Source organism: Leuciscus leuciscus, assembly GCF_965113295.1.
Source record: "Leuciscus leuciscus genome assembly, chromosome: 2".
NCBI lineage: Eukaryota > Metazoa > Chordata > Actinopteri > Cypriniformes > Leuciscidae > Leuciscus > Leuciscus leuciscus.
Genome location: NC_138726.1, coordinates 51,181,852 through 51,208,995, shown reverse-complemented (window position 1 = coordinate 51,208,995; position 27,144 = coordinate 51,181,852). Strand labels below are relative to the sequence as shown.

General features: G+C 36.4%; 1 protein-coding gene and 1 long non-coding RNA gene across 3 annotated transcripts in view; one reads left to right on the top strand and one right to left on the bottom strand.

The window, feature by feature from the left end:
- The window catches only part of mllt3 (MLLT3 super elongation complex subunit), a 45,762-nt gene extending 23,102 nt beyond the window's left edge, over positions 1-22,660 (top strand). For both annotated transcript variants that reach the window (XM_082155809.1, XM_082155808.1), the window contains exons 3-7: positions 15,756-15,838; positions 15,981-16,124; positions 17,596-17,634; positions 19,212-19,340; positions 21,777-22,660. In XM_082155809.1, coding sequence (XP_082011935.1) covers positions 15,756-15,838; positions 15,981-16,124; positions 17,596-17,634; positions 19,212-19,340; positions 21,777-22,469 — 1,088 coding nt within the window. In that variant the 3' untranslated portion in view covers positions 22,470-22,660. The remainder of the gene's footprint in view (positions 1-15,755; positions 15,839-15,980; positions 16,125-17,595; positions 17,635-19,211; positions 19,341-21,776) is intronic.
- On the bottom strand, positions 3,977-7,059 carry LOC309487975. Its single transcript, XR_014201956.1, has 2 exons — positions 6,548-7,059; positions 3,977-6,496 (listed from the first exon to the last, which is right to left on the bottom strand). It is a non-coding gene; the product is annotated as an uncharacterized lncRNA (long non-coding RNA).
- Positions 22,661-27,144: the final 4,484 nt, after the last annotated feature.

Below are 27,144 nucleotides of genomic sequence, written 5' to 3'. Positions count from 1 at the left end.
ACCTAGGATCCATTAGCGCCTGCACTAAGCCATCCGGCTGATTCCTCTAAATAAGCTCTAACTTTAATAATGTTCGACCAAGGGGGAAAAAGGCTTCTGGGGGGGTGTTTGGCTCGAGGTCATGGTGCAAATGACCAAATGAACCAAATGACTAGGTTGATTTTACTCCGAACCATCCCTTTAACTTTTGTCTGTACTTTAACACTTTGAGCTTGTTTTCTTCCTCATTAAGAAAATATTTGTATGATTTTCTACATGCAAAGTAGTGCATGTGAAAACAAAATCTTTCCGCCATGCATGCACCCAATAACGCATGTTAAGTATAATACAAGGCTTGCAATGCATCCAAGCATTCATGTCTGTGTTTGTGTACTTGGATACGTTTGTGGCCTGTGACCATAGAGTGATGCAGGCTAATTCGCTGCTGGTTCCTTTGAGATTTTCCTCTACGTTTTTATAATGGGGTTGAGTAAAATAAAGCCTGTAGTAAACATAACTTGACTGTACTTTGACGTTTTGTTCTACAACGTAAATGACACGCATAGCGAAAACGCAAATTTTGAAGCAGTTATGTTCATTTTTGAAAACGTACGTTGTTAATAAGGAACTAGATAAGACAGCTTGGGGTGTGAGTGTGTGCAGTTTATGTTGTAGAACAAAACGTCAATGTTTACCACAGACTTTATTTTACTCATAAATTGAAAAACCCCATTATAAAACCCCATAGGAAAATCTTAAAAGAACCAGCGGCGAATTAGACTTCGCAAACTTAGTTTTGAGTTCAGTGTCAGTAACACTTTACAATAAAGTTTGTGAACATGCAGTACAGTAATTTTTATAAATATACTATTATTTATTGTTTACTCATGTTTGTTTGTTTATAATACCTAATATACTCATTTTTTTACCATTTAAAAGTTTGGAGTAAGTCAGTACACGTGTACACACACACACACACACACACACACACACACACACACACACACACACACACACACACACACACACACACACACACACACACACACACACACACACACACACACACACACACACACACACAATACTTTTATTCAGCAATGACGCATTAAATTGAACAGATGTGTCAGTGAAGACTTTTATGTTGTTACAAATAATATTTTAAGTAAATGTTGTTGTTTTTTTGTTTTTTTTTATCCTGATTTTTTATTATGGTTTCCCCAAAAATATGAAGCAGCGAAACTGTTTTCCACATTGATGATAATGATAAATGTTTCTTGAACAGCAAATCAGCATATCAGAATAATTTCAGAAGGATCATGTGACACTGAAGACTGGAGTAATGATGCTGTGCCATGGAAGTAAATAAGGCTACATTTTAAAATATATTAAAATAGTTAAATAGTTATAAAAAAATGAGCAGAAGACACTTAAATGACCACAAATGTTTGAATGGTGTAGTGTTTTTTTTGTTTTGTTAAAAATGTATTGTAAAACTGAATGCTGTTGTTCATTGGTAGATCTTAGACTTAGACTTAGACTTATCTTTATTAATCCTTTGGGATGACTCCCGCAAGGAAATTGAAAGTTCCAGCTACAGTTTTTAGCAAGAAGAAAAAGGAGAAAAACAAAAACAGTACAAAATTTCAAACAATACAAAAAATTTTAACAGTACAAACAGTATAAATTTACATACATATAACATTCATAATCATAAAATAAGTTATTTTAAAAAGAGTCAGTATTGAGTCCAGTGTTATCTTGATACCTAACATATTTACAATACTGTTGTAGAATTACGCGGAGTTCTACCTTCTGTGTTTGCTTGTGTAATTTTCCCCAGATATTCAAAGTCATTAACATAAAATTGTCACACCATATAGTTATTTATGATGGCTGTTGATGAGTTTCTCATCTCTTCACCCGTTCGTCTGCAGTGAATGCTGAACAGACCCGCACACAGAACGAAGTACAAACGGCACTAGTGTCAAGGCTCACGCTCGAGTGAGGGCCTCAAGCAGCTGTAATTGCAAGCAGAGCCGCTCTTGACTACACACCAGGACGATTTTCACCGAGCGGGACGGGGCTCACTGGAATTCAACAGAGTGGACTGTTTGTTGAAAAGCGCAGAGGGAGAGGGTCATCGCTCGTTGTTTCAAGTTGGCATCTGGGGAATCTTTACTAAGCTGGGCGTTTTCCATGACCCATGGCGCCTTGGCACTGCTGAAATGCATTTGAAAACATGCCTTGAAAGTGAGCAAAGATCCAGGGTCAGTTTTTCCCCTTGTTTTGAATTGCGTGTTTGAGAAAGCACAGCTGGGAAACGGCAGGCTGAAGTGTTGCTCCATGGGGGCAGGGTACTTGAGAAGCAGATGTTAATGCGGTGGTTTTGGATGATGGGGGTCTAAAGAGAGCTGCTTTTCTCCATGCTGAATCCCTCGTTTATGCAGGATGACATGTTCGGGAAAACAGGCTACAGTGTGTTCTAGCATGTCCTGTGAAAATGATGAATGAGAGTGAACCACCATGCCCAAAAGAACCCGAGACCTTGGTGGTTCTTTGACATTCAGGGGTTCCCATGCGGTAGGTGTCGATTTACACCTTTGTGTGTGAACACAGTGGTCCCATATGGCCCACCTTTTTGCATGTCTAACCCTTTCCATTAACCTTTTTACTTGGGTAAATATGTAATTTATACAGGGATGCACAGTATATTGGTACCATTTTCAGTTATTGGCTGATATTAGAGATTTTTTTATTTATCCGCATTGGACAATTTAACAATTTTTTTTTTTTTACATTTATGCATTTGGCAGACGCTTTTATCCAAAGCGACTTACATTGCATTATCCTATACATTTATACATAGGCATGTGCAATCCACTGGGATCGAACCCACAACCTTGCGTTGTTAACACAATGCTCTTACCACTGAGCTACAGGAAAGCTGTAGCTCTATTTAGAATATTTAATAGTAATGCTCCTTTCTGCTATTTTTACATTTAGATTACCATTGCCGTTACTTAATGTTCACTTAAAGATTATATTTAAAAACACTCTTAAATGTAGTGAATCTCAAAATCAATATCCATATTTCATATTTTTCATATATCATATTTTTCAAACAATTGATTTAGTATTTGGTTTTAATTTATTTAGACAAAATTAGTTTTAGAATTTAGAATTAGAATTTTAACATCTGTCATTTGTCAGTTATCGGCCATAACATGACTTTATTGGGCAGAATTTTAATTTTGTCCAATAAAAAAAATTAAGTCTGCAGTGCGTTTTGACGGTACATTTAGTATATACGTGTGTATAGACCAAACCTTCTTTCTCACTGACTGTGTTTCCATCCAGAGTTGGATGGAAAAAAATATGCAACAATTATGCACAAAATTGGAATATCGCATAAAACATTTGTGAATAAATCAGCGTTTCCGTCCCATGTGTTCAAGAGAACTAAATCGTCACTTCTTGGGAAATTTGTGCAAAATATCTGTAATAAAAATATAAAAAAATAAATGATAAAATAAAAAATAATAATAAAAATAATCAATCGGGGAAGAAACTGTTTTTTTTTTCTTTCTTTTTTTTCTTCTACATCATAAATGACTTGCGTCTCACAGCGAATGGATAAAACACAATAAAATCTGTCATGTTCTCTTGTGTTCAGATGCTGGTGTTTGTGAACAATCATGTGAGACGCTTCTGGGAGGGAATTTAAAAAAAAATTGGAATATCACATAAAACATTTGCGCATAAATCAGTGTTTCCGTCCCATGTGTTCAAGAGAACTAAATCGTCACTTCTTGGGAAATTTGTGCAAAATATCTGTAATAAAATATAAAAAAATAAATAATAGAATTCAGAGATTTCAGAATGATCAAACCAACATTTGAGATGCTGTGCGATGAAACTGATCCACTGGTTAGTCCAGTTAGGCAAAGTCACGTGATATTTTTATTTATTTATTTTTATAAAAAAAAAAAAAACTTTTTGTTGCTCTGTTTGCATTTGCTTTATTTGGTAAATGTGTTTCCATCATAGTTTATGCGCATGTCTTCTTATCAGATAAAAAAAAAGATCTGCCTCAATTGAGTGCATAGCCTACGTATTTTATGTGCATTTTTAGAACGTATGCACATCTTGGCTTTTCCATCCAGCATTTATTCTTTTCTATTTTAATGCTATATGCCAAAATAAGCATAAAAATGGATAATGGATGAAACCGAGCTAGTGATAGCAGGACAGACATCACTTATGCAGCTTTAGTGGCATTTTATTGGTTTCCTCACAACCTCTTTGTCACTTGTTTACAGGTTCAGGCAGGCTGTCTTAAGCTGAGAGTAAGCACATATTGTGGTTTTACATTTGCCACCTCAAATGTTTAGTTGTTTCTTTCATCGCACTAATTCTCCAAACCTTCCTAATGAGGTTTAACCTCTGTTTTAAACCAGCAGTGCACTGCCTAATCTTTTTCAGTCTCACATTCTCATGGCACCTGCTGAAACCTAATATATTTGATTGGGAAAAAGCATCTAACAATGTTCAAATGCTGGCTAATGATATTACAGATTTCCTGTAGTAATAAAGAGGCAAGGTCAATTCAAGCACTGTCTGGAAGTCAGCGCGGGTCACCATCACTTTAAGGTCTTACTGAGAGTTTGGCTGCTGTCAATATTGTGCTTGAGTCTGGGACCAATTATGGACCGACCCATTTCACATCACAAATGATTTGTTATTCCAGGTCAGCCAGCACTCTAATGAAAATGAATGGGAGGATTTTATGAGTCTTGAGTCACAGCAAGGGCACTGCGATTGCAAGCTACCGTCTCCTCTTTAATGAGGCTGCCGCCACCTCAATGGTTCTGCTCCTTCTTGCTGAGCAAATTAAAAGATTCAGGAATACAACAGTTAGCTGTTGTGACAACTTAATGCTACATTTGTCGTGCTTAAGCTACTGGGTTGATTAGCTCTGAATGCAGTCGCCTCAATAGTCCAGTAATCTGCGAAGCATGGTGACCTACTGACTTAGGCAGGTGATTATCTAAACTGTGGAACGTATTTTGCAGGTCCTCATTAAGCTTGCCTCAATTTTTTAAAGTTTTTTTTACTATTGGCTTTCCATAGATTTTAATCATGGTATATTCCTCTACTGTCTTATTTAATTGAATGTAAAAAAGCAAGAATGCAAGGGATAGAAGCCAATTTTTTGGGGGGAAAGAATTCCATTGGAACATTATATTGGAACATGCAATATTATAATGTTCACTTATTTCTTCATTTGACAGAATATATTTTAAATTAATAAACTTTTATTAATAAATTAATACACTTTTATTAATAAATAAATATTTTATTAATAAATTCATAAACTTTTATTGTATCAATAATTAATATTATAATACTAATGAAAAATATTGCAATTTAATATTTTTTAAATAATATATTTGTAATTAATAATAGTTTCTTACATAAATTTATAAATATTTGTAATTTAAAATAAATGTAATGCATTTGTAATTTGCCTTAATGGAAGCATAATTTGAAAATATTTTTCTAAAATATGTTCTTGTGCTACAGCTGGTGGACATTGCTCTCTGTGCGTGGCTCTATGTAAGACATTGCAGATGTGTTCTGGGTAATGCATACAGGGCTTGCATTAGTAACACAACTTATTTTGTGTCTGGCTGCACTGATTTGATTTTCAACAGTAAATCCCTGTTAATAATTTCTGAGTTACATTTATATTTTATCAGCATGAAAGAGGATTTATGGCTTGAGCACTGTGGTTGTGGCCTGGGTTGAACCCTGTGCAGGTGGTCCGCTGTAAAGTGGGATTGTTTATGTTACAGGTATATCGTTCTTTGGAGTCTTTAGGTCAGATATGAGATTGTAATCTGAGACCAAGTGAAATTCTCTTCCCACAAGCCCAAGTGTTACTATGACTGGATATTGTGGAGAAATGTACTACGAATCAGTAGTGTTTGATTGGACTGAACCGTAAATGATAATTAAATCATACAAAGTTTCTGAAGAGACACTTGCTTTATATGATGAACAGACTGAATTTAGGCTTTTATTCACATATAAACTTTAATCAGCGAACATAAACAGAAGATCAATGTGCTTGATGCGCGAGAACAAACCTCTTTGGTTGGTTCCCGCTGAAGCTCAAACATGATGCGTAACACGAGAACAAACCTCATTGGTTCCTGCAGAAGCTCAAACATGATGCGTAACACGAGAACAAACCTCATTGGTTCCTGCAGAAGCTCAAACATGATGCGTAACACGAGAACAAACCTCATTGGTTCCTGCAGAAGCTCAAACATGATGCGTAACACGAGAACAAACCTCATTGGTTCCTGCAGAAGCTCAAACATGATGTGTAACACGAGCACAAACCTCATTGGTTCCTGCAGAAGCTCAAAGATGATGTGTGACACGAGAACAAACCTCATTGGTTGGTTCCCGCTGAAGCTCAAACATGATGCGTAACACGAGCACAAACCTCATTGGTTCCTGCAGAAGCTCAAAGATGATGTGTGACACGAGAACAAACCTCATTGGTTGGTTCCCGCTGAAGCTCAAACATGATGTGTAACACGAGAACAAACCTCATTGGTTCCCGCAGAAGCTCAAACATGATGCGTAACACGAGAACAAACCTCATTGGTTCCCGCAGAAGCTCAAACATGATGCGTAACACGAGAACAAACCTCATTGGTTCCTGCAGAAGCTCAAACATGATGTGTAACACGAGAACAAACCTCATTGGTTCCTGCAGAAGCTCAAACATGATGCGTAACACGAGAACAAACCTCATTGGTTCCTGCAGAAGCTCAAACATGATGTGTAACACGAGAACAAACCTCATTGGTTCCTGCAGAAGCTCAAAGATGATGTGTGACACGAGAACAAACCTCATTGGTTGGTTCCTGCAGAAGCTCAAACATGATGTGTAACACGAGAACAAACCTCATTGGTTCCTGCAGAAGCTCAAACATGATGCGTAACACGAGAACAAACCTCATTGGTTCCCGCAGAAGCTCAAAGATGATGTGTGGCACGAGAACAAACCTCATTGGTTGTAGGGGCGGTTAATCTGTCTGATTTCCCGATTCGATTCGATTACGATTATTGAAGTCCCGATTCGATTACAGTCGATTTTCGATTATTAACGATTCTCGATTAGCGATTATTGATTTTCCATTTCACAACAGTAAACGAAAATACACTACAAAGTGATTGCAGTATTAAAAGTCAGCTGCTGAATAACTTAACTCTTTTATTGAGTAACAACAACTCAAAGCACTTTCTGTGTTGTGTAGTTATAACTTCAGAATTATTTGTATGTAGCTTATGTTCTGTAGAACACAGAAATGAATACATCACATTGTTTTGTGACTCATCAAGTTGATAACAAATAAATGAAAGGCTTATTTCCTTTAGGAAGTAGATCAGAACCAACATACTGTAGAAATTGGACAATTTTCTTCTAGAAAGACAAGGTGTTGTTCAGGTGGAAGAAGACTGCAGGTTGCAGTCGAAACATGTCAAGGTAAATAAAAGGGTTTTTCTCCACCTGAACACCTTGTCTTTCTAGAAGAAAATTGTCCAATTTAATCATTAAGAAGACAAAATGAACATTTTTGAACAACTTACTGTAGCTTCAATTAACATACAAAGCCACTCTTATACACAACTAAATAATAAAGAGTTATGACTTGAAATGTTTGCTGTATACTACAATCAAAAACAGCTTATACAAAAAAAGTGAATGAATATCTGCAGAGAGCACAGTCAAAATTTAACTTTTTGTGACTGAAATTGCACATATTGCAGTATACGTATAACAGATCGGTTTACACAGTGTACTGATGTGAAAACTAAACAATACAGAAAGCAGCTCTCATACAAAAATACTAAATAGGTAACAATGAAATTGCCAATTTTACATACGTTAGCTTTTAACGAAGAAGGTGCCGTTCGAATTTGGCGCTCAGCCATCATGAGTCTGTTATGTATGTGCGCGACTCTGTTATGTGCACGCCACAGACTGTCCGCGCACTGCACGTCCGCTTATAGTTCCGCCTTTTGCGTTCCGTCAATATTACGTTATTAGAAAAAATATATATATATTTTTTTTTTTAGAAAATCGGTTTTTTGACATTTGTGAATCGATTCAGAATCGTCCACGTCCGCATCGCGATGCATCGAAGAATCGATTTTTTCCCCCACCCCTAATTGGTTGGTTCCTGCAGAAGCTCAAACATGATGCGTAACACGAAAACAAACCTCATTGGTTCCCGCAGAAGCTCAAACATGATGCGTAACACGAGAATGAACCTCATTGGTTCTCGCACATCAAGCGAACATGCTTGAGCTTCCGTTTACCACAGCTGATGTGTGAGTGAATAAAAGCCTAAATTCAGTCTGTTCATCAAATAAATAAATCGAGTCTCTTCAGAAAATATGGACTAAACCGCTTGATTCATATGGATTAGTTTTACGATCACTTTCTGAACTTTTTGAAGCGTCAAAATGTCAAGTTGCGCATGTATTAATGGAGGGACAGAAATCTCTCAGATTTCATAAAAAGTATCTTCATTTGTGTTTCGAAAATGAATGAAAGTCTTGCGTGTTTGGAACGACATGAGGGTGAGTAATTGATGAGAGAATTTCATTTTTTGTTGAACTATCCCTTTAAGGATTATTTAAGAAAGGCAATGCAGATTAAATCTGTTAGTTTAGGCAGACTAACTCTCCTGTGGTTTGAAGTGTCTGTTTTGTTGCAAGATTCTTTGTCTTTTCTTTTTTTCCTATAATTTGGCTCAGTGTCTTCCGGCTGCCCCTCGTTATGACCCAGTCTCAGGAAAATGGCAAATGCATTCTGACTGGCATTGTTTAATTGTGTGTGTGTGTGTGTGTGTGTGTGTGTGTGTGTGTGTGTGTGTGTGTGTGTGTGTGTGTGTGTGTGTGTGTGTGTGTGTGTGTAAAGGAGGAGAGAAAAAACTCTTCTTGGCCCTTTTCAGTAAAAATTGTGCAGTTCATTCTCTGTTCTGGTTCTGCTGTTGCTGTTGGCTGAGTTCCTCTTGGAGGTCAATGAGTGTATTGTGCACTTCACTCGTACAGTCTGTCTACCCCCCCAACCCCCCCATCTCCTGTGTAAAATGACCTTTTCATCTTAAGCAAAAGATCTAGAGCTGAGATAACAACCAGACAGATTTCAAGTTCAGTTCTGTTTTCTTTTGAGTTAAGGTGGATCTACTTTAAACTACATCCTCACCTTTTTCCAACCTGTCTTGCAAGTTATTCAGCAGGTTGTTGTTTATGAAGTTTCCTAAGGGTAAGTGTGGCAGATAAGGGGTTTCCATGAGATGTGAAAAGTTTTACTGATTTCCAGATTGGAAAAAGTGAGTAGTTCACACACAAAGTGTCATAGACATTTATTTCTTATCAACATCAAGGTTTTAGGTTAAAAATGTATAAATGGAAAACATATATCTTAGGTCTTGTCACAATTTGGAACTAGTCACAATGTTCGGTAACTCTTTATTTTCCAGTGTCCTTGTCTTACCTAGTAATAACAGTAAATTATGCATAATTACATGCAACTAATCCTCAACCAAATCCTAATCCTACCCTAACCCTATAGTAAGTACATGTAGTTGCTTAATATTACTCAGTACTTAAATATATAATTACACTGTAACAATGACACCTTAAAATAAAGTGTCACCCAATTTTCTTTAGGTTTTTACCATCCCTGCAGTTTGATGTAACACTGATTTAATTGGTAATACTTTACAACACTTTTAAGGCATTAGGTATCATGAACTAGCAAAGATTAATGTTTAATTTTTAACATTATTCATTATTATGAATAAACATAAATTCATAATGAACAATAGAGTGAGTGTTTATATGCTATATACCCGCCAAAAAATGTAACAGTAGGGTGTGTGTATACTATATATAAAATATAAATAAATAACAACATAAGAATATATTTTCTATATTCTCATTCTGAAATCACATCTTGCTTTAGCAGGAAACACATGTCTAATATGCCTATCTGTCTCATCTAATGTTGCTTAAAGCGTAACTCTCGCCAAAATGCAATCTATAGGGTCTTTTTGTTAATCTACTAGAAGCAAACTTTAGTTTAAAAGCATAATTAGGATGGAAACGCCACTTAAGATTGACCGTATTTTCGTTATCGGTCAAATTTCCTTTTGAATGGGAGTGCTTGGGGCACTACTATGATACCATCAAAATCGCTATTTTTAAAACACTAAGAAGGCTCGACACAACATGCAACTTTGCTCGAATTATCACCAGGGGCTCTACACATGAACTTGAGCATTGACTACATTGTTTGTGTACAGAGTCTACTAAAAAGAAAGGTTTTGAACAACTCACTGAAGCTGTTGTTGTTTCCGGCCGCCGGTATTTTGTCAGTCGAAAATAGTCGATCTCCGAATGCAACGTAACAGGGAGGAGAGTAAAGATGGAAAGCTCCTAAAGCTTAGTTCCATATAAATTCACGGATAATTTGTTGTTTTGTCGTTAGTGAAAATCATTGACCTTGTATTTGGAAAAGGATCCTCATATAAGAAACAATACTAAAATTCAGAGTCAGTTCATTCGCATTCGGAGATCGACTACCCTGGTGATACTTCAGCAAAGTTTCATGTTGTGTCGCGCCGCCTTTGTGTTTTAAAAATGGCGATTTTGATGCCATCATATTCGTGCACTCCCATTCAAAAGGCAATTTGACCGAAAACAAAAATACGGTCAATCTTAAAAGTGGCGTTTCCTTCCTAATTATGCTTTTAAACGAAAGTTTGCCTCGGGTAGATTCACAAAAAGATCCTAGGTTGCATTTTGGCGAGAGTTACGCTTTAAATAATGATGCCATTTGAATTGACTATGTGACCTCCCCCCGCTTAATAAAGTAATGAAACTAAAGTTGTGATAAAGTAAAATCTTGCCAGTTACTGCTTATCTAATTAAAATATTGGTGATCAAGTAAAGTGATCATCTAAATACTGTAAAAAGGTTGTTCGTTGTTATTTCCCGATACCTAATGCATTACATTATTTACAATAAAGTTCAACTTGTTAATATTAAAGTTTTTTCAAGTACAAATATTTCGTTTTGTCATTAAAGCTACATGCACAATTATTATAAATGAATTAGTAAAGATACTACATTTTTGAAATACAGCACAATGCATGTCATGTCAACTTTCCATGGCCTTTTATGTCAAATGGAAATTTTCAGCTTGGCCTATTTCTAATCATAATAAATAATATAAATGGTCCTGGGTAATTTACATTTTAGTTTGTGGAGTTCATGGTTAGCTCCGCTGTGTGATTTGTTGCCTGTGTGTGTGTGTGTGTATGTGAGTGATATTTTAGCCCATGACATGCAGTTTTGCATGGCTAGCGTGAAGACTAGCCTACTTTTTTTATTTTTTTATTTATTTATTTTTTCAGAACTTTTTATTAGCCAATCACCTTAATGCCAAGCGTCACTCCAAGCTCACGCCATTGGTTGAGCTAGAAGTTGATGTTTAGAGTGCTGTAGTACTGACGTATTTTTGTAGGCCAACCCAGAAGTCAGCATCACACTGGTTCCCTTGACAAAAACCCAACAGGATTTTTCCATTGGATTTTTCTAGGGTCTGCGACTAACGAAAAGCGTAGGACTCTTACGCGCATGACCTCGACGTCACCATCACTAAGCTTCCCACAACTCTTTCAGTCTTTGTTTGAAACATTTTTCCCTGAAAGTTTGAGTTATAATAGTTTGCTAGAGCGCAATTATAAACACAGAAGCCTCCAGCAAGAGCATATACCACTTGAGTTTGGAGAGTTATGCTTGTTAAAGTGTTTTGAATAGCTAAGAAATCCCACACAGGAGAGAAAGCATCTTGCAAACAAAACACCCTATAATAGTTTTCCCACTCTTCTCACTGCCAGTGGCTTGAATGAATGCACCATACTAACAGACCCTTTCAAGGGACGATAACTAAACGTGACCCGACACTGCAATCAATCTCTGTAATATTTGTTTAGCGGATGCTGTTTTGGGATCCGATGACCTTAGGCTCGAGGTCAGTCATCGTCTAGCCATTAAAGCCATCACATAGCCTGAGGGGGGGAAGGGGCTCAGTTGCTATTACAACCATAGCTTGCCGATTGATGTTGAGCTTTGTTAGTTTCCTTCGAGAGCAATGCCGAGAAAATAACGAGATCATCTTGAGTTTTTCCACTACCTGTTTGAATGAGTTCTGTGTCGGTTCATCGAAAAAGACTTCAAGGCTACGCTTTAAGTCCGTATCTGCATGTAGTACCATTCATCTTTTTGACATCTTTTTTAACCAAATAAAAACGTATCTTTGCTGCCTAAAATTGTGGAAACTATTTTCAGCATTTTTTGAGAACCATATCCGCAACATTTGAGAGTTTGAGGTTAATCATCAAACAAAAACTGATTTGTGAGGCAGTTTATTTTAATAATGGCTTAATTATGACATGGTATTGAGTGCAGTTCATTATATTAAAAGTCGCAAGGAAAGAAATAGCCTAGTTCCTCTCTTTACTTCACGTTGGCTGCAGGTGTCCTTGTATCCATTAATGCTCAACAGTACATGTTGTCTAATTGGTGATGCTGTTAAGAAGCTCTTTTGGGATTTGGAGAACGAGACAAACAAGTGTTCCCATGGGACGTCACCTGACCTAAACTGGGTGTTTATCCTGAAGTGACTAATTGGGACCAAGCCTGATGTTTTTTTCTTTTGTACCTTGAAGTGTGTGTGTGTGTGTGTGTGTGTGTGTGTGTGTGTGTGTGTGTGTGTGTGTGTGTGTGTGTGTGTGTGTGTGTGTGTGTGTGTGTGTGTGTGTGTGTGTGTGTGTGTGTGTGTGTGTGTGTGTGTGTGTGTGTGTGTGTGTGTGTGTGTGTGTGTGTGTAAGAGAGATAAAAAGGCTGAGATGTGTTTGTAGATGAATAGCAAGGCAATGCTGTAAAACAGAAAATGTATTCACTGCTGAGGTTTGGTGTTTTGAGATGATGATGATGATGATGATGATGATAGTGATGATGATGAATGATTTGTGTCAGCAAAACTAAATGTACTTTGGAGCAGTTTATTTTTATAAGTAGTGTATCTTGATGAAGGCCATAAATTTAAACTAACAAGATTGAAGCGCATTGTTTTTATGTTGCACAAAGGAGTTGGCCATAAAGACATATAAATAATGCAGTTAATCGAAAGATGTGACACACGTTCCAGGTCATTTAAACTGCAAGTCTAAACACTAATAAGTTCCCTTGAGAGGCAGTGAACCTTTTACGAACGCCTCCCTGAGACGTGGTGTTGATGTGGAGTTTATTGCAACTTTCCACCATATATTTTTACTTGGCAATGAAGTTTAATGTTCACAAAGGGTTCATTATGAATAAAGACAATTTGTTTAAAGTTGATTTATGTATGGGCTATATATTTTTATTTCTGATGGATCATGTGACAGTGAAGACTGGATTAATGGCAGCTCAAATGGCAACAATATTACAGTTTTTACTGTATTTTAGATCAAATAAATGCAGCCTTGATGAGCTCAAGAGACTTCTGTAAAAATACTTGTGTGTGTGTGTGTGTACGTGTAATAAACAATATAAGAATAAATATATAACAACAAACGCACAAAACTCTCATCATTAGAGAATACTAATAACTATCATGAACGCATTAAATATGTTTTGACAAATTATTCTTAGAATTATCAACAAATCCGCATTAGAGCTACTGATCTATATGAAAAATGAGGAATAACATTTAAAATGTCTAATGATATATTCATTACATTTACGAGCACTACAATCTCTGGACAAATTACATCATCAGTTTAACACAGAAAGAATAAAGTTACTTTTTTTTGTCTATTCTTCTTTGAATTTCTGGTTTACATCATTGTGTATCAGAATAATTTGTGCCATTGTGTTCATAATCCGATGCCATCTATCTATATCAGATCTATCTCTATCTCATTTGAAGAAGACATGGATGAAATATGTGCACATACATATTTGGTGCTGGTTCATGTTTTGAGCACTAGAATATGTGAAATATGTCCATAACTTGAAACACGCTTGCTCCGGTCCAGATATGAACTGTGATCCGCGCTGTGAGTGTTAAACTCATCTCAGTGTTCTCAGCAGAAACCGCTCTCATGTTGGTACTTATTAAATATTGTTACAGTCAATATTTCATGTGTTGAAAAATATGCAAACTACACTTTTGCTTTACTGTACTTTGAAAACATACGACACGTGTCCGAACACACAGCCGAACAGGCAGAGGTCTTGTCACATTTGAATTCTCTGCTGTAATGAGATCTCATGCGTAATACAGCGCAGTGATTGGATTAGAAGAGTTTATTCTCATGAGTAATGTGGAGAAAAGCTCAGAAACTGATGACATGGAAAAGTACTCTCCAGCCACGGCAGCCAATCACCACTCTGAGTCCGAATTAACACACATACCTCACTTTTCATGACATTGGTTCTTTTTAAACTGGAAGAATGAAATGGCCCAGAAAAACAAACAAAAAAACTCCTTCCCTCAAATAATAAACATAATCAGTGCTATTGTTGTTTTCATTGATGTGCAACTGTTAACGTAACAAATAAAATGTGTATTTGGGTTTTATGATCCTCAAGTAAATTTCATTATTTTCTTTTAATGTATTTGCTTGGTAAAATGTGTTAATACAATTTTATTTCTTATGTAATACCAACTTTATAAAATGCAGTCAAGCTACAGTACAGGCCAAAAGTTTGGACACATTACTTTTTTTAATGTTTTTGAAAGAAGTTTCTTCTGCTCATCAAGCCTGCATTTATTTGATCAAAAATACAGATTTTTTTTTAAATATTGTATTTTTGATCAAATAAATGCAGGTCAAATTATTTGATCAAATAAATACAAAAGATTTCTATTTTTAAAACATTTGCTTCTTTTTTTTTTTTTTTTTTTTTTTTTTTTACTTTTTATTCATCAAAGTATCCCAAAAAAAAAAAAAAAAGAAGCAAATGTTTTAAAAATAGAAATCTTTTGTAACAACAATATACACTACTGGTCAGTAATTTGGGGTTAGTATTTATTTTATTTTTTATTTTTTTAAATAAATCAATACTTTTATTCAGCAAGGATGTGTTAAATGGATAAAAAGTGATAGTAAAGAAGATTTTTTATTTTGAATAAATGCAGTTCTTTTTAACCTTTTATTCATCAAATATATTAGGCAGCAGAACTGTTTCCAACACTCATAATAAATCAGAATATTAGAATGATTTCTAAAGGATCATGTGATAGACTGGAGTAATGATCCTGAAAATTCAGCTTTGCATCACAGAAATAAATGATAATTTAAAGTATAATAAATTGAAAACCAATTATTTTAAATTGCAATAATATATCACAATAATATTTTTTTTTTTCTGTATTTTTGATCAAATAAATGCAGGCTTGATGAGCAGAAGAAACTTCTTTCAAAAACATTAAAAATAGTAATGTGTCCAAACTTTTGGCCTGTACTGTATATTACGACTAAAGGGATTGCAAGCATGGTGTTGAACCTAACAACAACCACACCATGGTTATATTCACAGTACACCACACCTATTTGTCCCTTATTGCTTAAAGTATTGGTGATTTTCATGCTAAAATTAAACTAACAGTCTCTTTCTTTCTCTTGCAGTGTGCAAGGATCCACCATATAAAGTTGAAGAGTCTGGATACGCTGGATTCATCTTGCCTATTGAAGTTTACTTTAAAAATAAGGTACTGTCTTTTGAGCAAACATGTAATTTGTGAATTAATATCCATATAAACAAGTGCATTTGATCCGTTACATAAATTTAAACCAATTCAGACAGCACTGTGACTATGTACATTGGGTAATATTTTTGTCACTTTTCACCAGGAAGAACCAAAAAAAGTGCGCTTTGATTACGATTTGTTTCTGCACTTGGAGGGCCACCCACCTGTCAATCATCTCCGGTGTGAAAAGCTCACGTTCAACAACCCTACTGAAGAGTTTCGCAGGAAGCTGCTCAAGGCCGGAGGGGTACGTGACTCACCTCTGGGGACGGGATGGCTGGGTCTTTTTTTATTATTGAAGTCATGTGATTTCCATGATCAGTTCCTGAGCTAATGTACGTTAGGAAAATGATGCGTTTCATTTGTTCAGCTGAAGTCAGTTTTGTGTTGATTCAGTTCTGTTGATAAAGATCAGCAATTATTAAATTAGTTCATTTCATCTTTAAAGCAGTTCTGCAAAAATGATGTCATCGCCCAGCTCAGTTCAGCTCTCATACAGTAGCTTCAGTACAGTCACATTATATTGTTGTTGAATATTAAGTGTCCCCAACTAAGCAAGCCAGAGGTCGACAGTGGCAAGGAACCCAAACTCCATCAGGGGACGGAATAGAGAAAAAAACTTTGGGAGAAACCAGATTGTTATAGGAAGTGTTCCCGGTTCTGGTTGACCTAATTTATGCAGCCTAACAATCATTTAACTGATTTGAATAATATAAATGGATAATGTGTTATGTGTTTGCCAGGTTATGTGTATGCCAGTTGTGTTTTTAGTCTAGATTTAAACTGATTTAATCTGCTTCCCGAACAAGGCTAGGAAGACTATTCAAGAGTTTGGGTGCTGGAAAATCAGGTGTTCATTAGAAAAGGTGTTAATTGCAGAGGAATTGACTAGTAGCCCCATGTGGTTTTAAAATACGTGCACTCTGTTCACAGGTGAAAGATGCGAGGATATACCTTGCTGCTCGTCTGTGTTATCGCTAGCAAAACAGTCTTCCAGAGATGAAGGCCAATGTCAGGCAATCGGTCCTAATGGAATTACTGTTCCCATCAACCAAGACAATAAGCAACTTTACAAGATTTGATTGGGCTCGTCTTGACACGACCATCTATCACTACAGGAAACTTGAGTTATCTTTGGGCCCCTTCCAGAGGGATCCACGTGCTTTTTATGAATCAACTGGCTTATATTGATTCGTTTTGTTGATCTTGGACACGTTTTGAAGTTCCACCAGCATTCGAAAGCACATTAGTGTGGATTAGCCATGAAATGGGAAGCTTTTACCCTTAAGACATATTTAAAGTCATGATTCTTGAGAGGGCTCTCTTTGTAGTTTTAGTTCGCCCTCTCTTGCCTCATTCCAGTAATTCAAATGTTTTATGGCTGGGGGTATGACAACATCTCTGGTGCTGGTCTGGGTTACAGATGAAGCACGGCAGGAATCAAAAGCGTTTATTGGCAAACGGCAGTTGCGCGGGAAGTTGTTTTAATTAAGAGAGCAATATCAATTTAGCGAGGTGGTGACTGAGAAAGGTCCTTTCCAATTTACCTGATTGTTTTGGCTGTTGAAAGGCATTTCTTCATTACATCAGGCTAGGAGTAAGCAGAGTGCTTCTTGCCAAAATGTGTGTTAGAGAGTGTTTGTTTGTCTCTGGTGGTGTTGTGTTGATTCATAGTCCTTTTTTTCTCGACTGTAATATCTGTACTTTGTCCTTTACAGCAACGGGATCCTCACAAAAGATCTTCAGAGGACTCCAAAGTAAGGACAAACTCCATTTTAAATGTTTAAATGTGTTCAAAATCGTATCTCTCTATTTTTTTGGCTGAATGGCAATATACTATATATATATATATATCTTGATATTTTCTACATTTTTCACTATTTGGTAAAAAAAAAAAAAAGCCTTTTTTTACATTTATTTAGTAAAAATGTTTTTTCCCCATCCTGCCCAATGTTGTACAACAAAAATATTGAAGGCTATGAAAACAAATAAATAGTGAATGTAACCATGAAGGCTATTTGCACACAAAAAAAGGGTTAAAAAGGGTTTCCCCATGAAATCAAGATTTAATTAGTTTGGCTTTTAGTATGAATATGTTAGTCTTACTGTTATCTATAAGCTAGTGTGCTCCAAAACAATGACAACATTTTGCATTTAGAAGATATAAGTGTTAAAAACTCAGTTTCTCACTTCCGCCAATACGGATCAGTTTTTGATGACATCACTCTGCACTTCAGCTTCTCATCAGATTTTCTGTCCAATCAAATGCTCTCTAGATTCTGAAGCTCCGCCCCCCTACATTATAAATAGCCATTGAAGCTGCAGCTAAAATCGGTCTCTTGTTCACAATATTACCATTTTCTATATAGTGAATGGCATGTGAATCCCCTAGTGCACTATAGGGGATAGGGAACGATTCAGACAGTGTATGTAAATATGCTTTCCATTTTGGGGCGAATGAAGTCTGGAAATCACTGGAACCGCCACAGCTCCGGTCCAGAGACACGACAGCACAGAGCGGATCAAGCTGCTTTAAACTATGCACATTAATTGTATCTTACGAGTTATTTTGAAGCCCTTCATATAAAGCTTGTCTCATGTTTAGCACAAATTGGATTATGCATTTTCCTCGCAGCAACTCCGCTATTTTTCAGATGAGCTCGTAAAATCAAACTGTATAACGATATAATGGTATTGCCTTATCCTATATAATTTATGACAAATATATTAATATATTCTACAAACTCAATATTACACTCAGCCCTAGTTTAACAAGTTCAACAGAAGTTCCTTTTGAAGTTTACCGTTTTCATTTTTTAACGCACACTTAATGTAATCTTCAAAATACAGTGACTTTCTCTGCATCTGAAAAAAACTTTCCTTTTCCTTGCTTTGTGTGTAAAAAACGGCTTTTTGTGTATAATGAAACATAGTAGCTCATGTCAGTAAAACACACAAAAAATAACTGATTGTAGCATACACTAACATTCGAAAGTATTACAATTCTATATTGTAAATATTACTACAATAACTACTTAAATATATTTTAAAATGCAGATTTTTCAACATCATCACCTCCAGTCTTTCGGTGTCTCATGATCCTTCAGAAATCGTTCTGATATGCTGATCAGTGTTGAAAACATTTGTGCTGCTTAATCTTTTTTGTGGAAACCGTAATACATTATTTTTGAGAATTCTTTGTTGAGTAGAAAGTTCAAAAGAACAGCATTAGAAATCTTTTGTAGATATCTTTTGATATAGCAATCTTTTACTGTCATTTTCTATCCTTGCTGAATAAAAGTATTCATTTCTTTCATTGTCTTTCATCTCTTAGGTAATGGTAATGCAGGAGGGCTCCACTTCTCTGTTCGGGCAGCATCTAAAGCTGCCCACATTACCCAGCAGCTCATTAACATTGACCTTCTCTGATGTGAAAAAGAGCAAGTCTTTCCCAGGGTCAAAGGTGAGTGTGGATCTCCAAGTTTGAGCGTCTGAACTTTTGAGAAAACTTCGCATGACTCCCAGTTTCTCCAAGGAATCCTGCCTAATCCTGCATATTTGGCAAGTTGAAAGACGTTAGGGGAAATTTAAATCCAAGGATTTCAGAGATGTGAAACTTGGCTTAAGTCAAGCATTTCTTGGCTGCGGTGAAAGCACATGCTAACATTCCGATGACGTAAACGAACTCGCCCGGTGTCCCGTTACAATAGCGTTCTGCATGTGCGAAAAACTTTCTTAGGTACAGTGTCCTTTGTTACTCATGCAAGTAATAACTAAAATATGCATAATTACATGCAACTAACCCTAAACCAAACCTAATCCTACCCTAACCCTAAAGTACGTACATTTATTTAATTAATATTTCTTAGTACTTAATTACACTGTAACACAGACACCTTAAAATAAAGTGTAACCGATTCGACACTTTGTTGTGAATCAGTCCGAAATGGCATTTTAATGAAGGAAAACAGTTTTTTGGTTTTTTTTTTTAAGAAACTATTTTTATCTTCGCATCTATTAAACCACATTAGCCGTAATGCTAGTGAATCTTGCTTGACTACATACCGCCAGATTTCTTTGATTTAGGTTTATTTTTTGTCTCCTGTGCAATATCACTTAGCCGCTAAGCAGCTTGTTTTGTACATTAGCTCTTACAGTGAAGTTACAAGAGTCCCCGGAGCACATGGAAACAGTTCCCAATCCAAACAGGCCCTTGCGTGTGATGGATTACTGACAGATCAGGGGTCGTTCGCGGCCAACCTCCCCTGCACTACCACACCGGTCACTTTAGCAAAAACAAAAACGACAATCTGCGCTTTGTTGTCCTTCTCCACTTCCTCCACTTAATTCGATGTTATGGTTGAAGATTTTTTTGAAGGTTGATTGATTGCCAACCATAATGGTTGCCTGAAAAGTCTGTTTTGACAGAGAGAAATGCAAAACTAGTTTTCCTGGAGAAATATTGCACGCGTTTTGGCACTAAGCTCTAATAGCACTAAGATTTATGATCATGGCAGTTCAGATTTTAAGTTCAGTTCAGAGAATAGAGGTTTCTACCTCTTTGTCTGCTGACAAAATGTACTGTAGCATGTCCATTATAACCGACTGAAGTCTAAATACTTTTGGCATGAACATTGCTGTCTTCTAGACCATTTAAAAGGACTTTTATGTCGTTTTAAAGCCAGTTTCAATGTGTTTGCAACACTGTTTCAAATGGGAGGAAAAGGTTTTGTCCATTTCTCGTAAAAGCTGTAGCAGATATAACAGAATAAAAGACGTTTAGGCAGGTTGGAACTCCCTTTCTGTCTAGACTGCTTAACGACTTAACTGCATCAATGACTTATTGACAGGAGCTAGTTAGCTTGAAGATAGCATAACCCTGTCGTTAAAGTCAACGAAAGGTTTGTTGCTTCGTCCCCAGGTTGCCTCCCAGATAGCTCTGAGTTTGCCCTTCCCCCAGTGGTAGTATTTTCCAGATCAAGCTGAACAATTGTTTATGGAAATGTTTCACATCACATATGGGTTTGATTGTTTGCTTGAGCACACACATTATCTGTCAATTTTTTGATGGTTGGAAAGTTCAATATTTGAATATCTATAGCAGTTGTTAATGTATTGTTCTTCATTTCACTAACAAAAAGTACAATTGTTTTTTTTTTACCATGTAAATACCATGGCACATTAATAAGGAATTATGGGATACACTACTGTTCAAAGTTTGTGATCAGAAGAAGTCTCTTATGCTCAGCAAGGCTGCATTTATTTGACAAAAATACAGTAAAATCAGTAATATTGTGAAATATTATTACAATTTAAAATATCTGTTTTCAATTTCAATTTATTTTAAAATGTAATTTATTCCTGTGATGCAAAGCTGGATTGTTTTGCAGCCTTTCTACATTGCTGTTTTTTACCAATGTTGAAAATGTTGTGCTGCCTAATGTTTTTTTCAGTATTTGTTAATAAATAGAAAGTCAAGTCTCCTTAATTGACAGCATACAGTGCTTTATACAATATAGATGGTTTCAAAGGCACTTTATAGGGATAAACAGGTAAATAATGATTCAATGATGCAAACAGAATAATTTTCAAAAGAACAGCTTTTATTAGCAGAAAGTTCAAAAGAGCAGCTTTTATTTGAAATAGTAAAGACATTTATTATGTTGCAAAAGATTTGTCACTTTTGATCAATTTAATGTGCACTTGCTGAATATAAGTCATAAAAATTGTAATGTGTGTATATTAAAATACTATTATACCATCAGTGTAAAATGATGCCACCATAGTAGTTTTAGTAATGGTTTTTTAATGGTTGTCCCTTTGGATACAATGCTTAACTAATTAATTCATCTTAGACTTCTTAGATATCTTTCCTAATATTGTCATATTCTCATTATAGGACGGGTCCAAAAGCACCAGTGCTCTTACAACCACAAACAACATTAGCAGCAGCTCCCTCAAGCTCCACAAACCGTCTAAGGACCATAAGGACAAGCCTTCCAAAGACTCAAAGGAGTCCAAAAGTGCCTTCAGAGATTTCAGCAAGGACTCTGGAAAACTCTCGAAAGATTCCAAAAAACCCAAAGAGAATCAACCAATTCAGGAAGATCGCACCGTTCCCCAAATGGGATTTAAGGAGCCCAAGACCACGTCGAAGGAGCCGCGGTCATCTGACATTAGCTTCTCAAGCTTGGGACAAAGTAAACGGCGGCCTGTTTTGGACACTGAAGGCCATGTTACCAAAAAACAGAAAAGCAGTTTTTCGGAGAGCTCGCAAAAGCAGCAAGCGTGTCCCACTTTGCTACAGCACCACCATTCGGATAAAAAAGTTTTGAAAGACAAGCCGCAAATCCGGCAAAGTAGGTTACAAAACAGTGAACTTTCAGAGAAGAGAAAACCGCCAGCGTTACCGCCCTTCCAGGATGTGTTGGACCCGCACGACTCGGACATGGACGACAACATGTTCACAAGATCAGACGTAAGTGAATTTCCAAACATAATACTTGAACATAACAATATCAAAATTAGTCCCTCATTTTCCCTAGTTGGTCAGGGTACCATTGCCCCTCAAATGGGTACAAACATCTGGTGAGCTTAAAAATGACCTTTATGGAAATACAGTTCGCTAACGGCAAATTGATGGCTTTGTAATAATTGTTAAATGTAGGAATGCACAATATGTTGGTACTATTTACGTGAGTGATATCAAGGCAAGGCAAGTTTTTTTATATAGCACATTTCATACACATTGGCGATTCAAAGTGCTTTAAAATAAAATAATTAAAATAAATTAGAATAATTAAAACAGTTTCGAAAAATAAAATAAAATAAAATACAGTACAGTACAAACAGTGGGACGAACAGCGGCACAGTGCTCATTCAGTAAATGCACAGCTAAACAGAAGTGTTTTGAGTCTGGATTTGAAAGTGACCACTGTAGGAGCACATCTGATCTCTTCTGGAAGCTGGTTCCAGCATAATAGCTAAAGCGAACCCTTGGTATTTCTAGATGATATGATCCTAATGATCTGAGTGATCTGTTGGGTTTATATTCAGTGAGCATATCTGCAATGAATTGAGGTCCTAGGCCATTGAATGATTTATATACCAGTAATAATACTTTAAAACCAATCCTAAATCTAACTGGGAGCCAGTGTAAAGACCTGAGGACTGGTGTGATATGTTCATATTTTCTGGTTCTGCTCAGAATCCTGGCGTTCTGTATGAGCTGCAACTGTCTTATGCCAGTGAGGAGTCCTTTACAATAATCCACCCTGCTGGTGATGAAAGCATGCACAAGTTTCTCTAAGTCTTGTCTGGAAACAAAGCATCTAATTCTTGCAATATTTTTCAGATGATAGTATGCTGATTTAGTTATTGCTTTGACATGACTACTGAAACTAAGGTCTGACTCTAGTGTCACACCAAGATTCCTGACTTGATTTTTTGTTGTTTGACCGTCCATTAAATTGATACTACATCAGCAACCTAAATAAGCAGCCTTTGACCAACTACCAGATTTCCTTTCCTTGGCTTTCATATCAGCTATTTATTGAAAATAATTATGATGTTGTGCATCTCTAGCTCAGTGCCTAAGGCCATTTTATTGTACAAGTGCTGAAATCTATGGGACCAATTTGATGGGTAAGTACAATAGATCTCAGAGCCTAGTTTTTGGTATGAGCTTTAGTGTTCGAAGAATGTAGTTGACTATTAGTGGAGACTTTTTCTGGGATTTGTGGTTCTCTGTAAACATCAAACAAAGAGGTTGAGACCGGCTAATGGAGGTCTGGTGCAAGGGGGGATCTAATAAACTTGGTGGGTGTCCAGGTGCTGAAGGACCATTTGTCTGGATTGGGTGCCGTCCTTTGCTAGACCTCTTGGCTTTTCAGGAAAGGAAATCTGGTAGATGGTCAAAGGCTGCTTATTTAGGTTGCTGATGTAGTATCAATTTAATCTCGTCATATTGAGGATTGTATGTTTCAGATTGAATCGCTGCCAGACACGAGGAAGGGGCAAGGTTGCAAAATTGTGCTGCTCAACTGGCAATTTCCTAGTCTGTGAATTTAGTCTTGATTTCACTCGTCACTTTTCCTGGACTGGAAAAGTGAAGTAGTTCGTGTAGATCTATGTTAGAATGTTTTAAGCTTCGGCAGTGTCACCAGTGGCAAGGCTCATTTACCTTCAGCAAGAGAGCAGCTCATAAAACGGGGGCTGTTTTATTGGCTAGAAGGCGAGTGCTGAGATGAGATTTATGGTTTTATGGCACCCGAGGAGAATGGAGAAAGGACACTATGAATAGCTAAGAGTTTTCCTTTAAACTCGCTCTTTAAAAAAAAGAGGGAAGGAAAGAAACTTCAGTGTTTATGACAACTGACGAATACCAGGTGCTGCTTTCTTTGGGTCACCAGGTCTGTAAGGCCCTGGTGGCCCTGGTCTGATCTACGTTACCACTAACATTCACACAGTATATTTCTGTCTTTAGAAAGGCAGTAAAGGAGGGTTTTGCTAGAGGAAGTTGTAATTGCCTTTTGCTTTTTTTTTTTTTTCTAGACCCTTTTCTAAGCTTGTAACAAACATTAGTGAATAATGATCAAGACACCGATTTAGTTTGATGGATCATTTACCTCATTGTTGCGGTCTGTGCATCTCTTGTTAGTTCTATATCCTGCTACCTAGTAAGTTTCCCATTTTGCTTTTTATCCTAAAAATAACTGATATCCCTATTTTCATACAATTCTTATCAAACATTACCATGGGTTTTACCACATTTGTATAGTAAATATGGTAGTTTTTCATAAATGTTATAGTGAAGGAATATACTTCGCTTATATTATACAAATGCCATTTTAGTAGTTATAGTAGTTATGGTAACAATAGTAATAATGCATCCATGGTTTTAACCACTTTTAGACCCTAATGTTTACTCAAAAGCATGTACTTTTCTATTTTAGGAATAGATTGATTAAATTGACAGGTCAATGAATAATGGTCTTAATGTTTTCTGTGTGCCATATGTAATATATAATATATATTAGGGTTTAACAATATTTAAACCAAACCGTGATACCCCTGCTGCCCCGGCCCATTGTTGAGGTTGACCTCACTTTACCTTATGTAACAAAACAAATTTTTCTTCCTTGACATTTGATTAAATAGTAATTAGGGATGTACACGCATTCGTCCTGTGAAATTTTCGGTACGTGTCTTATGTGTACACAACGAATACAGAATTGTAGCCTATAACCACCATTAACCACCTACAATTGCGATAAGCTCCGCGTTTTGCTACTTTCGATAAGAGACATTGTCGTCTTTCAAATTGTGTCCATTTTTATCTTGAAATTCTAACAAAAAATGGCGTTAAAAAATAAATATTTATATTTCAACAATTTTATAATTAGATTTAGAAGTTCATGCAAAACTGCCTTATGTGTAGTTTACATGTTAGCATACCATTTGTATTAAATAAAAATAAATAGCTATTGAATTTAGGCTAATAGTTTGGGCTCTGTTGTTAACCTTTAGTATTATAGTAATGTGCAAATAAGGGCTCACTAAATAGATTTTTTTTTTTATCCTTAAGAAATAATAATAATAATATTAATTATAATTGAATAATTTATGACAGAGACTCAGTTTGTTCAGTTTACCACAGTTTTGTAATAAAAAAAGCAAGTTTATGTTTGTTTAGTATGTATGTATGTATGTATGTATGTATGTATGTATGTATGTATGTATGTATGTATGTATGTATGTATGTATGTATGTATGTATGTATGTATGTATGTATGTAATACAATTACATATACATAAGCTTAAAAACTTAAACTGTTGCCTTGGCAGCTAACAAAAAAAAAAAAAAAAAAAGCTAAATTGAAATATTGATAAATAACATTTCTTAACAAAAGCTACATTTAAGAACAGGTTAAAGGAACACTCCACCGTTTTTTGAAATAGGGCTTATTCACCTTCTTTCCCACATTTAGATAGGTGGGCAAATGCATTTTTGTCTCAGTGCATGCATTGTTTTAGTTTGACAGGGTCGGCGTGAGCTTAGCTTAGCATAATGAATGGAATCCTTTGTTGCCAGCTAGCATGTCCTGAATAAAAGTGATATAAAAAAAAAAACCCACCTAAATTACTTCTTGTGGCCTGCGTATTCACAACAAGTACAAATAGCGATGCAGATTAACACTAGGCGATTTCCTAGGCAGATATTGACTTATATATTAAGGACTATATTAGGGGGAAGCACAGGCGAAGCACTGCTACTTGGGCGTGATATCTCTGCGCCTAAGTAGCAGTGCTTCGCCTGTGCTTCCCCCTAATATAGTCCCAAGTCAAAATCTGCATAGGAAATCGCCTAGTGTTAATCTGCATCGCTATTTGTACTCGTTGTGAATACGCAGGCCACAAGAAGTAATTAGGTGTTTTTTTTTGTTTTTTTATATCACTTTTACTCAGGACATGCTAGCTGGCAACAAAGGATTCCATTCATTATGCTAAGCTAAGCTAGCGCCAACCCTGTCAAACTAAAACAATGCATGCACTGAGACAAAAATGCATTTGCCCACCTATCTAAATGTAGGAAAGAAGGTGAATAAGCCCTATTTCAAAAAACGGTGGAGTGTTCCTTTAAAGGAAGATAAGTGTCGCTGACATTGGCCTAATCCAAATCGCATGTTGCCATGTAGCGGCACTACCAGAGCCGCTCAGAGTAAAAGACTGGTGGGAGTGGCTGTAACCCAATCCTAAAATCTGTTTATGTGACGTCCTCCGTAAGCAAAGAGCTTCACAAGCTTGAAGGGAATGGGACAATAGTCTTAAAGCAGAGCAGTTGCCAGCTTCAGAGCCACTGCTAGATTTATGGCACCACAGCCGAGGCGATGGTCGTAAAGCCACAGACCAGCTGTGTGGTGCTGCTAGTGACCACCTACTTTGTGTGCTAAACTCTTGAAGCTTGTGTGTCTTTCGTTTTGTGTGTGTTTATTGCAAAGCGCTGAAGTGTAAATACAGACTCGTGAAGAATTATGAGTCGTTACGAGCATCTTGACATTTATTTAATTGGTTAAAAGGGATTATTTTGGCGATCATAATTCAGAAAAATGTTTGACGACAACTATATATATCATGCGCTGACGTGTGTCTGTTAACGGCAGAGCATTTATTCTTGACATTTCCTTGTTTAATCATTTAGTTGTGTGTGTGTGTCTGTGTGTGTGTGTGTGTTCGGAGCTTGACTGGTTTAGTGCATCGGTTTAGTT